The 12,261-nt window shown below is 47.0% G+C and overlaps 1 protein-coding gene across 3 annotated transcripts in view; it reads right to left on the bottom strand.

Moving 5' to 3' along the window:
• The window catches only part of CHD2 (chromodomain helicase DNA binding protein 2), an 85,174-nt gene that overhangs the window by 14,315 nt on the left and 58,598 nt on the right, over positions 1-12,261 (bottom strand). For all 3 annotated transcript variants that reach the window (XM_058033090.1, XM_058033089.1, XM_058033088.1), the window contains exons 17-30: positions 11,976-12,100; positions 10,729-10,945; positions 10,033-10,122; positions 8,976-9,166; positions 7,783-7,971; positions 7,128-7,290; positions 6,604-6,756; positions 6,056-6,127; positions 4,831-4,980; positions 4,096-4,244; positions 3,491-3,587; positions 2,666-2,758; positions 2,021-2,194; positions 965-1,140 (exon numbers count right to left, since the gene is read on the bottom strand). In XM_058033090.1, the coding sequence (XP_057889073.1) occupies positions 965-1,140; positions 2,021-2,194; positions 2,666-2,758; positions 3,491-3,587; positions 4,096-4,244; positions 4,831-4,980; positions 6,056-6,127; positions 6,604-6,756; positions 7,128-7,290; positions 7,783-7,971; positions 8,976-9,166; positions 10,033-10,122; positions 10,729-10,945; positions 11,976-12,100 (2,039 nt within the window). The remainder of the gene's footprint in view (positions 1-964; positions 1,141-2,020; positions 2,195-2,665; positions 2,759-3,490; positions 3,588-4,095; positions 4,245-4,830; positions 4,981-6,055; positions 6,128-6,603; positions 6,757-7,127; positions 7,291-7,782; positions 7,972-8,975; positions 9,167-10,032; positions 10,123-10,728; positions 10,946-11,975; positions 12,101-12,261) is intronic.

The raw sequence follows: 12,261 nt of genomic DNA, 5'->3' as shown, positions 1-12,261 counted from the left end.
CTTATTTTTATTGTGAAAATCCCTGCTGTGGCTAACACATCTTTAGAGCAAGAGTTGCTGCAATCAAACATTGCCTTGAGCTGGAATAGACACAATGGCTACAACTACAGGTTATTTTTTAAATGAATTAATTTTCTGCCTTCTTATTTTCATTTTGTATTCTTTCAGCCCCTTTCTGCTACATCACAATAACCTAAATGGCTGTTATATTGCATATTGTAACATGTCCTCCTGCTCCATGGTTTCAAGATAGTTATGAGGCAGCTATCACAGCCCAAAAATTCTGTTATCTCCTGCTTAAAAACATACCCGCTCAGAGATAGAGAGTTAAGGAAAACTCATAACTCCCTCTCTTCCATCTTTGGCTGAACATCTGGGCAGAGCTGTTAAGACAAAGATCTCTGAGAAAGACTCAAGAATTAGAAGATAGGAGAAGAAAACAATGTTCTGAAATGCAGTCTCCAGCTGACATCAGACACTGACACATTCAGATCAACAGGACCAGTGCTTCTCATGAGGTCATTTTGCCAGAGCCTGCCTTTCACTGAGAGCTTAAATCAGCAGGATGACTGCCAGAAAAATGTCAGGAAGGCCAGAGACCTTGGCTTCTCCAGCTCTGCAGTTCATGGCACCTAAGACCTCTTCACATGTTGTACAGCATGAGCTCCATCCACTTGGCCCACAAGGGGCACTTACAGCATGGATTAATTTTAGGAAGGCACCAGCTTCACTGTAGCCTGGCTAAAGACAATCCAGTCCATTCTGCACTGTCCTGAATGCAAAGGCCATCAGCTGGGATCAAACTGAGCTATATAAAGGTGCAGAAGCTGTGCCAGTGAACCAGCTCTGCCCAACCACTGACATGCTTACAGGTGAACACATCCTGGATTAATCTGGGATTTTCCCCACCTGCATGGGGTTTCTATATTTGTCTTCTGAACTGTCCCTTGTGCCCAGCACTGACCTCCTGATTTCAGCATCAGTAAATCCTTCCACAGTGTCTTTCCTGACACTCCGAGGGCGTCCCCGGCGCTTGGGTCTCTTCTCGTCGTCGGTGTCGTCGGTCTCGCTTTCTGACCCAGATGATCTCTGAAGCCTCCTCTTGGTCTCTGCATCAGATTCACTGTCATTTGTCTGAGCCTGCAGGTACCAGAGAAACAGCAGGACAGTTATCAACTGCTCATCTCATCAGCTAGCAAGATTTTCTGTCCCCAGTGCACTGGCACTATTTAATGGACTGTAAACCATGTGAGGATCCGTTCCTGAAGATGCAGGAGCCCCTGTGGCCAGCCCAGAGAGGCTGCACAGTGCTGGTCATCCTCCTTTTACAGCCACCAGTTTCACAATTGAATTTTGATCTACTAAGAAATGTTAAAATATTGATTTCCATGAGTTTATGCCACAGTCCCTTAGACTATTTTGAAAGCCAGGACACCTCAGAAATTAATCTGGATTCATCCAACATGAATTATCCTTCTCTGTGTTTTTCACATCAATGTTTTTCTCCAGCTCAGCCCACAGAACAGTTCTAACCCCTTCAAGTCTCACATCCCAGCAGAGCATCCTTGCACAGTCAGCTTTCTTTTGGATTGGGATAGATCCCATTACATAAAGAAGAACTTGGGAAGACACCATCTCTTTTGCTCCTCAGGATCCAGATTTAGGCAAGAGCCACCCAGGGAGCTAGAGAGCCCAAGGAAAAGAGACAGCCAAAAAATGGCAAAATCTGCAGCAAAATCCAATACAATTGGGTGCTTTGCTTTGTGGTCACTGCGGATTCTTTTGATTTTGTCTGCTAAGGTGAGATGAGTCACACCAAGTCCAGTCTGGGCCCTCAGGCTGCATCCCAAACCATTGGTGCAATGCACAGTGCCAACAAGAGGTCACTGTGCTACCTCTGTGCTTTATTCCAACCAACTTTGGAGAAGGAAAGATGCTCAGATGGCAGGGAGGCCTCCCCTGAGCATTCTCTTTGGCAGCTCTCTCCTCCAGCCTCTCATCCTCTCATGATGGGTTGTACCTTTTTCGTTGAGCTCCGGATTCGCGGCAGCATGTAGATTTCCTCCAATTCTTTCTGCCTTTCTTCCTCCTCCACCTTTTTCCTCTGCTCTTCTGGAATGATATCATCCCAGTCCTTCTGGGACCGCTCATCCAGCTCTGTCTCTTCCTCCTCCATGGTTGCAAAGTTGGCAACCTTTTACAAGCAAAGAAGTTTTAGCAATTCCCTCCCCTGGCAGGAACACCCCAGAGCTGTCTGCTAAGCCTCAACTCCTTCTCCACAGGAATTCTGCCAACACTTCCATAACTACTCCATAATTGATCCCTATGCCACTACATTCCTGGCTCCTTGCCCTTCTCTGGACTAACAGCTTTTGAGGAAGTACGTGCAGTTTAAGGAGTACTGCTGAGTATTTGTAAATTATTGGGTTTGTTTCCAAATTTGGTAAATTCTGCATTTTATTCACAGCCTTCAAAACCACTTTCCTGAAATTAAATTAATACCTACCTCGGGGTGGGGTTGGAACTGGATGATCTCTAAGTTCCCTTCCAACCCAAACCGTTCTGTGATTCTGAGATGTGTGCGAGGTGTTCCTGCCTGTTACTGACCTCAGGGTGTGGGGAGCCACATTCCCAAACCCAGCACAGAGCCTGGGGGTGTCCATACCTTGAACTGTGAGAGCAGCTCGTCGGTGGCACTGGTGGACACCTCATTCTCCCGGGTTTCAGCCAGACGCAGAATCTCGTCGATGTCCATCTCCTGCCAGTCAGGGAGAAGAAGGAGGGATAAAGCAGAGGGTGCCAGGCACAGCAGGATGTAAGAGGCTTTGAGAACAGGCTGGTGTGCTGATATGAGCTAAATAAAGTGCAAATGTCTGCAGGGTGTCATCCCAGAGGGCAGGGATGAACTGTCTCAAGTGGGACAGCAAAGTACAAATAAGGTGACAGAACAGAAGGAAAGGACCATCAGGGCTGAACAGTGGGGAAAATTTCCAGGCAGTGAGATGTATGAACTGTGGACTGTCTCCCTGGGGAGAAGCTCTGCTGCTTGGACCATTAAGAGAATTGGTCAAAACACTCAATGCTAAACTGTCAAGCGATGTTGCACTGAGGCAGGAGAGAGCGACCTGTTCACTGCCCTGTGCTGACTCCTGCCTCGCTCAGAACCACCAAAAAAGGTGCTGAGCAAGTGCTCAGAAGAGGCAGGGAGAGGAGCCTTCAGCAGGCTGTGCTGTCACTAGCTAATAATCCTCAGAAGGCAAGGGACTCCCTGGGTGACCATTACCATTTAATTCCCAACAACAAGGCTCTCCTCAAACCCTGATCCCACAATCCCAGACTCTGCTTCCAGCTTCTCCAGACTCCCACATGTCCTATTCACCAACCTCCTCTCATGCACAGGGCAAGAACAAAGCAGGAGCAACCACACACAGTCCTTCTTGCAGACCTGGAGAGCACTACAAACTGCTATGTGATTTCAATTTCAAACTACCTGAGGCTCTGACTCTTCCCCTTCAAGCTCCTTGAAAAGATCTTCAGCTCCAAACTTCAAAATAGCTGTCAGCTCCTCTTTGTTGAAGGGATTTGAGCTGCAAGAGGAAAAGAAGGAAAAGGTGTTTTGAGCTGCTCAGTCAGAACTCCTACAGCACAAAACCATACCAAAGTTTTTCCCAGTTGAAGCAAGGAGTAAGTTTTCTACCCAGCACTATAAAAAGCTTTGTTATTATTCTCTTTCCTGCTCCAGCACAGACAAAGTCTGCAATGGGAACCACCTCCATCTACTGGGGGAAATGAAGAGAATCTGAGGTCACTGCCAAAATGCAGCTGTTCCACAGCCAGGTTCCCTCAGACCAGGATGATCTCTGGGTGAGAGAAAGAAGCAAAAACAAGTGGTGCCCTAAAACTATCTGGAATTTCTGATTATCTTTATCCTATGTATCCAAATAAATGGCTGCAGAAGCCAAATCAGTGGAAGCTGCCATGATTTATTAGCCTTCTGCCCTGAACCCTATCAAATAAATCCTGGGAAATGCCAGCAGGGGAGGCTGGTTATGCCACGTGCTCCAGACATTTCTGCCTGCTGACACAGCCACGTACTTGGATCTCCCAGAGTTGTTGTCCAGAACAGTCCTGCCAGTGGTGTCCATACGCTGGATAACCAAATGATCCAGCACCATTTTCTTCTTGGCTCTCTCAATGATCTCCTCCTCCACTGTCCCCTTGGTGACCAGGCGGTAAATGTTCACCTGAGAGGCAAAAAGAGACCACAGCTATTTCCTGAACAGGCTCTGCTGATACAGCAATGCATCCCTCAGATGCTTTCACTGGGCTGCTGACATTGTCTCTTCATGTACAGATGTGCTTTTTCAGAAGAAAAACAAATACATTCACTCTATATCTCAGGAAATACAGTTAAAATCAGGATGGTTAACACAGATCCTGTAGTGTGCCTAAGCACAGAGCAAAAATCTTCTGAAACAATCACTCTAAATTCAAACTAGCACCAAACTAGCTTTTCACATATCCAATAATCCCTAGAAAAGGTGGATGTTCTACCTTTTAAGTTTTTCAGGGCAAGAAAGAACAGAGTCCACTAGGACTAGGCTGAGAAGTGCAATGCCACGGGTTGGGTTCTGGGTATGCTCAAAACCAAGAGAAAGACTTGGCACCTGGCAAATCCGGGCTGCCTTTTGTCTCCTACTTTCTAAATGAGATTCCCTGGAGCAAGGACTGGGACAACAAGCCCATGTTTTCAGAAGCTTTGGTGAGGTGAGAGGGTGTTTAGGTGCACACACTGAAGCCAGAGTGAAATAACCCAGCAGCTCTGCTGACCTGCTTCTTCTGTCCGATCCGATGGGCTCGGGCCTGAGCCTGGAGATCATTCTGGGGGTTCCAGTCCGAGTCAAAGATAACAACAGTGTCAGCAGAGGCCAAGTTAATTCCCAGCCCTCCAGCTCTTGTAGACAACAAGAAACAGAAATCCTGAGAAGGAAGAAATAAAAAACATGAGTTAACCAGCTTGTAACTGTGGGCATAAAATAGCAGTGGTGACTCAAAAGCTGTAAAAGGGAAGGCTCTGTTGCACTCATGCTTCTTAAAGCAGAAAAAGGATTTCCTTCTCATATTTCCTTCCCTTTCCTGTTCATGCAGGCTGAGCAGCACCAGTCTTTAAGCCCAGACCCAGGGTGAGGCAGTGCTGGCCCAGCTGAAGGGATGAATCGATTTGGGAGAGCAACACAAGCAGCTCAAGGCAGGAGCACCTTATTGTTACTTCTGAAGGTCAGACCCTGTTGCTCACCAGGCTCCTACAAAGGCAGCAGGCAAACACCTGCTTTTTGCTGCCTGAATCCTGTTAGGAGTGAGATCAGCAATGAACAGACTGTTCCATCTTAGTGCCAAGATGCCTGAGCTCCCATGGATGTCCTCAGGACAGGGAAAAGGGCAGGTTTCTGTGGCCTTTCTTTCTCTTTGCCCCTCACACTTCCTTTTGTTAACTTTCCTACAACCACAATTCCTCAGAATCCCTGTGTGAGCCAAGAATCCTGCTCCAGCCCAGGCTCCTGGAGCGAGGAAAGGTATTTCTCACAGCTGGGCTGACTGACACAAAAACAAGTGTCCTGCACCAGTCACTGTGAGTCAGCAAGCCCAGATGAGAGGTTTCAGATGCCCTCTCCTATTACACTGGAGACTTTCACCTCCAGCACTGGAATCCCTTGCTTGCCAACACTTAAAATCCTTCTTTTGCCTCTGTCATTTCATATTCAAAACCAGCTTCAGACTGGAATCACTCAGCAACCATCTCATTCTCCAGACCAATAGGGAGAGAATTACTAAATTTTGGCTGTTCCCAGCCTCTTCAGAACTTTCTGGAAATGTGACTTGCTGCCCTGCTCCTTGGATGTGAGACATTTCAAGTAATATGAAATATGAAAAGCCTGCCATATCCGTGTCTTTAAAAGCACCTGGGCTCCTGTGGAAATAACTGTTCTGAGCGAACCCCCTGGAGTCAGTGCCAAGCTGTGGCTCAGCCACAAACCCTCTGCCCAGCCTGTGGTACCTCGGAGCCGTCGGCGTTGAAGTGATCCAGCGCCTGCTTTCGGATCTCCCCCTTGATCGAGCCGTCCAAGCGCTGCAAAAACCAACAACAGTGAGAAAAGAGAGAAGGTAAAGGAGCCCTGAGGCACTGCTGCAGCCGAGTGCTGCCAGCCCTGCAGCCCCCTGTGCTGCCTGCAGCACTTAATTGTTAAAAATAGCCACCAATTAAAAATATCTGTGCTGTGTCACAAGGGCTGGGGGATGCTCGGGGAGCAGGCACAGGGCGGGTGACACCGCAGCTCCCGTTACAGGCTGCCAGCCAGGCTCCCTGTGCTCACTGTCCTCGGGGTTTATCACATGACACAGCCCAAACAGGGCCTGTCAGAGGAGTTCTGCAGAGATGGGGCCACGCTGAAAGGAAGGGACATCCCAGCTCCTTCCAGTAAGTGCCACCTGTAATCCCAGCCAGCAGCCTCGGGGGAACTCAGTGAATCCCACTGCTCAAGCTCCCTCCACTTTTTCCCACACTTTCAAGGGGACCCCGCTGTTTTCCATGCTGATGTTTCTCACCTGAAAAGGGTAGTGTTTGATAGTCAGGTACTCTGCCAAGATGTCCAGCATCCTCACCATCTGGGAGAAGATCAGCACTCTGTTGCCTCTCTCGCGCAGCCTGGTCAGCAGCTTGTCCAAGAGAATCAGCTTTCCACTGCTCCTGATCAAAGACTGAAGAAATAACCATCATTTCCAATCTTACCCTTATGTGCATCACACAGAGACCTGCACAGACCTGCTCCTTTTGGGGTCATTCATCTCTTGTACATCTCTAATCTAATCATCTGGATTTACACAGCAGAGCCCACACTCACAATGAATCACACAAGACAAATTGTACACTGCCCACAGCTCCTGCTCTAGAAGGCCATAAAATGTTGCCTGCAGTAGCAGTGGAAGGCTGGGGGTTCAAATGGCTTAGCTGAGAGAACTATTTTTGAAGAAGAAACCACAGAAGATAAAGCTACACCAGATGTAATTTTGTTGGGAGGACAAAATAATGAAATTTAAGGAAAAAGGTGGTGACCAAGGACACCACTCACCTGCAGGGTCTCAATGCCATTCTCTCTCTCATTTTCCTCAGGAGGTTTGATAAGGTAGCAATGGTTGCAGCACTTTTTCAATTCCATCACAATATTCAGGAAACCAGATGTGCTTCCCCTTGTTCCCTTTGAAAGAGCTTTGTAGTTTCTTGTCAAAATCCACCTGCAGGCAGGAAAATTAAAGTCGTCATCATTACTCATTGCAGAGCAGAGCCTTGGAGGAACAAAACCTTCAGGAACAGCTCATTCAGGCACCAGTCTACTTGCCTGCCTCCATTTCTTCTCATTTCTCTTACAGGATCCTCTTTCTTCTCTAAAAACCCTGACCTGACTTTCCTATTGATATTATCACTGTTAAATATTTTTTGAATCCCAACTTTGTGCATATTGTCACTCCCCCAGGAAAGACATAACATTTGTCTTGCAAAACTGGCCAGTTGAACTGGATCACTCTACAAAACCATCCTCCAGAAGGAAAGATATCAGCTCCTCTACCTCGTATTCCTGCTGGGGAGCTCCCAGTACTACAGGTGATGGTGTCTCACTGCACTCTGAAGGCCACAGGATGCACAGAACACTGGGACACTCGTCCAATGCCCTCAGAGAGATGTGCCCATTTCCACTGGCACTGCCAGTAACCCATTCAGTGACTCACTTGTAGTACTGCTTCTGCAGAGCAGACATTTCCACCCGCAGGATCTGCTCCACTTTGGCTGGCAGGGATTTCTCCACATCCTTCTTCACCCTGCGCAGCAGGAACGGCTCCAGGACTTTGTGAAGGCTCTGGTAGCCATTCTCCCTTCCTTTCCCGTGATCCTCCTCAAAATCCTCCCAGAACTCAAACCTGAGAGACAGAACAGAAAGGAGGAGAAGGGAGGTGTCAGAATGCCTCTTGTCCTATGGCACCAAACAGCAGCTGTTGGATGCACTCCTGCTGCACCACAGACAGGAGAGCAGCACTTTAATGGAAACACAGTGGAAGATAACAGATTCACTCTGCCCTGGTTAACTGAACAGATTGCTGGCAAAGCTAGAAGATCTCTGGGCTTAGACATCTTCCTAACATCTTATATTTGAGCTCCACACTGATTCCCAGGACCCAAAATCCCAAGTTTCCCACTATTTCACTCTGCTGGCATTTACCTGGCAGCAGTTTCTGAATTTTCCACGGTGCCTCCCCCAGGCACAGCTTTGACAACTGGACTGATTTACCCTGCTCTGAAGGCTCTTTTGGGATTGTTGCTTCCTCTGACAGCTCCTTTGAAATGTGGAGATCTGCTCTCCTCCACGTGGGAGACCTCAAGCCTCTCCTTCACTCTTTATTTCATCCAAAAAAAAAGATTTTGCGGCACAGCTCTCCTTGCAGTCAAACATAATTTCAGTGAGCTTTGAGGCATGCCTGCCTTAGCCTTAGAGATGCCCATAGCTCACTTTATTTTAAAGGAAACAAAACATTTGTTACACTGTGGACACTCAATCAGCCAGACAGCACCCCCAGAGCTGCCATGAAATGGTTGGCAGAGGTGCCTGAACCACAGTGTACTGGAAAGCTCAGAAATGGCTGAAACGATTGCTTCAAACAACTTCAGCTTTTTAGAGAAGGCTGGAAGACAGCAGACAGATTTGAAAGGCATGTATCAGGTTTCCCCATTCAGTTTGCTGCCAGAAATACTCCTTATGTTAGTTATTTAACCTTTGATTTTCCCCTCTAATGTCTGTTCTCCTATCACTGCTGTCACACCACTGAGTTTAGTTCAGGGATTTCTGCCATCCTGCACTCCCTTGAGCCCACTTAACAGACAAGAATGGAACAGAGACACTTCTTGGATGGCCTGGAAGGAGACTCACTTCTCTGGCATGATGAAGTGCAGCAGGGACCAGAGCTCCTTGAGTGAGTTCTGAAGGGGGGTGCCAGTGATCAGCAGCCTGTGGTTGGACTTGAAATCAATCAAGGTTTTGTACAGCAAGGAGTCGTCGTTTTTCAGCCGATGGGCTTCGTCCACGCCCAGAAAGGCCCAGTTAATGCTTCCCAAGACAGTCTGGAGGAAAAGAAGGAAAAAACCAGGAGATGCTGGGTCAGACAGGCTCCACCACCTTGCACATGTGTCTCTCTCCAAGGCAGGAAACCCTGCACTGTGTGTGTCCCTGTGGCTGCACCCTCACAGGATCTTCTTGCTAACAAAATTTGGGGACCAGGGTGTCTTCCAAGAAAGGAAAAGGTGAAAATCAGCCATGCTGTACAACACTCCTGCTGTATCTCAATAGCTCTGCAGCAAGTACACCTATCCTGGGGAAGCACAGTCATTCCCCAGCTCCTCATTCCCCCCTTTCTCCATGCCCTTGGGGCCCTGGGTAGCACTGGTCCCACTGGAGCAAGAACAGGAGAGCATATGAACAAACCTAAAAAGTTCAAATAATCCAAGAATTTTGATTTAAATTATTTTTCTTTTTTTTTTTTAAGCTTTCCATTTTTTGTAGGACTCAGTGATACACTGACAGGGCTGATGCATATTTCCTAAACAGACAGATTTCTTGTAGATGTAAAAATGTAAATACTGTTAACACTGTGTCCAGCAGTTCAGTCTACTGTTTTGTCCTCTTAACAAGCCTAAATTAAACCAGGTAAAAACCCAGGTACTGCTGGATCCTGCCAGATGTCTTACATGTAAAAAAAAATAGCACAACTGTGCAGTACAAGAGTGAAGACACTGCAAAATGTGTCCCACATTCCCACATTTGCTTGCAAATGTAGAAGGAAATGAAAATGGGGAAGGAAAAGCAAATAGTGGCTGTAGTTATCCAGCACCACAGAGGGAAGAGGTGAAACCCACTAGCTGAGAACTGGCTTTCTCCTTTGAAAATGAGAGTAAGTCTAAATAAAAACATTCTTGGAGTAATGACTCACCTTATCCTTCAGGAGGATCTCATAGGTTGTGATAAGTGCATTGAATTTCAATCTTTTAGACTGAGAATGGATCCACTCATATTCACGTATCTGTGAGGGGAAACAAATTTAACTTGAACACCTTATCAGAAGGAAAGAGTTAACAGTTGTTATTTTAGTGTAACTGTAAGCCAGAGACTCCAACCAAGTCCAAACCCCTGTTGTTCTAAGGTGCCATTTCATGAGCTCAAGTGCCTAAGGAATAATTTGTTTTAGTGCACACATGGTTCAGCTTGCACAGGTAACAAAATGAGGTTAACTTGCTGTTGTGATATTAATGAACACATCACCACACTGCATACACCACTGGAGTCCCCACACTTGTGTGTTCCATTGTCTGAATAATCCCAAATATTGAAGACAAGCATTTTACACTGCTGGACTTCTCACTCCATGTTTCACTCCAGATCAGTGCTGGCTCTGAGAGAAGCCAGCGCTCCTGCACTCACTCCAAGAGGCAAAATAAAGCACAAAATTCCCTGTAGCAGGGAGCTACACCCACACACTCAGCCACACCAGCTCCAGCTGCCTGCACGCTGCCAGCACTATCCACCAGCCTCTCCAGCTGACTGTGTGTCACACACACCGCACACGAGCTGCTGCTGTGCACCCGCTGCTTCTCCCTGAGCCCTCACCCTTTGCTCTCTGATTACACACCATGTTCCTGCTCATGAGGTCTCCAATGTAAACCACCACGTTTATCTCGGGTGCCCACACTTCAAACTCCCTCTGCCAGGAGGTGAGGGTGGACAGGGGCACCACCACCAGGAAAGGGCCGTAGAGCTGGTGCTGATGGAACAGGTATGACAGGAATGATATTGTCTGAATGGTCTTGCCCAGTCCCATCTCATCAGCCAGGATCACGCTGTTGTTCCTGAGGAAGAGGAGAACAAACAGAAATGCTGTCTGAGCGCATGTTTCTGCCACTGCTTGTAGCCCCACGTTTCTCTTCACAGAGAAAAGCAAGGCACAATTCTTCCCAAGAATATTTCTGGGATTCACGCTCTCTGAACCTCAGAGAAAGGAAAAATAATTCTTATCATTTGCTGTGCCTGTGTTTGTGCAAAAGTAGAATGCAATATGGAGATTGTTTACCTAGAATGATGGTATTTTGTCTCCTTGCCCTATCAGGGCCAAGTGTGTGTGTGTGTGTGTCAGGACTGTGGGCTGACAGTCATGAGATTCAGAGCAGTGTGTGCAGAGTTGAGTGCTTGGCAGATTCAGTTTAGATGTAATGTAATAAAGTATAGAATAATATAGTATAATAAAGTAATTAATTAGCCTTCTGATAAGATGGAGTCAGATGCAATCATTTCTCTCTCCCCTAGCTGGGTCTCACAGCACAGCTATAACTACTAATTTACTGTGCTCCACATGAACAGCAATCCACAACAAGGACAGAGAGGGGCAGTGCAAAAACAGTAATTTGAACACTTCTAAGTGGATCTCAGGGACAGCCAGACTGAACATGGCACAATAACGTGCAAAAATTAACTATGATTACTCCAAACTGGAGGAAAACAGGCAGAGGGGAATCAGTGGCCTAATTTTAGAAGGACATCTCTCAAAGATTTCAATGAGTATATAAGCACACTGAGCCAGAAACCACTTTTTCCCATTAAGTCAATGGAAATCTAGAGCTTATATGTACCAGGCTCAGCCAAATCCATCATGTGAACAGGCCCAGACAGGGAAAATGCTTTTTGTTTTCACACAAGGTTTCTTAAGTTCATGCTTTAGGTAGCTCCTGCTTGCAGTGTCTGCAATGCAGCTGGGTATGACAACATTTGAAATCCTCCAAGCTGCAGAAGGAAGGTGGGTAAAAACCTCACTTGAAAGGGAGGTGTGCTAAATCCTTCAGGGACAAAAAGGCCCAGAATGAACATGCCAGGCTGTGCACATACTTGCACCAGGAGTGAGCCAGCCAGTTGAGGCCCTCCAGCTGGTAATCGCGCAGCTCCAGGTTCTCCCCACCGATGTACGAGGGCTGCTTCTTCAAGGCAACAAACCTCGGCCTCTGCTTCAGCACCTGGAAGAAAACCTGCCTGAAGTCCACTGAAGAGAAAGACAGAACTCTCAGTGGCTGAAAGGCTGAAAATTCAGCAATGAAATTGATGAATTCAGCAAAGAGTGTGTATCTATTCACTGGTTCGAGTGAAGAGAACTTCACTTCCATCCACATTTTCCTAG

Source organism: Melospiza georgiana, chromosome 13 (assembly GCF_028018845.1).
Source record: "Melospiza georgiana isolate bMelGeo1 chromosome 13, bMelGeo1.pri, whole genome shotgun sequence".
NCBI classification, from domain to species: domain Eukaryota; kingdom Metazoa; phylum Chordata; class Aves; order Passeriformes; family Passerellidae; genus Melospiza; species Melospiza georgiana.
The sequence above is the reverse complement of the archived record's forward strand: the minus strand, read 5'-3'. Positions and strand labels throughout refer to the sequence as shown.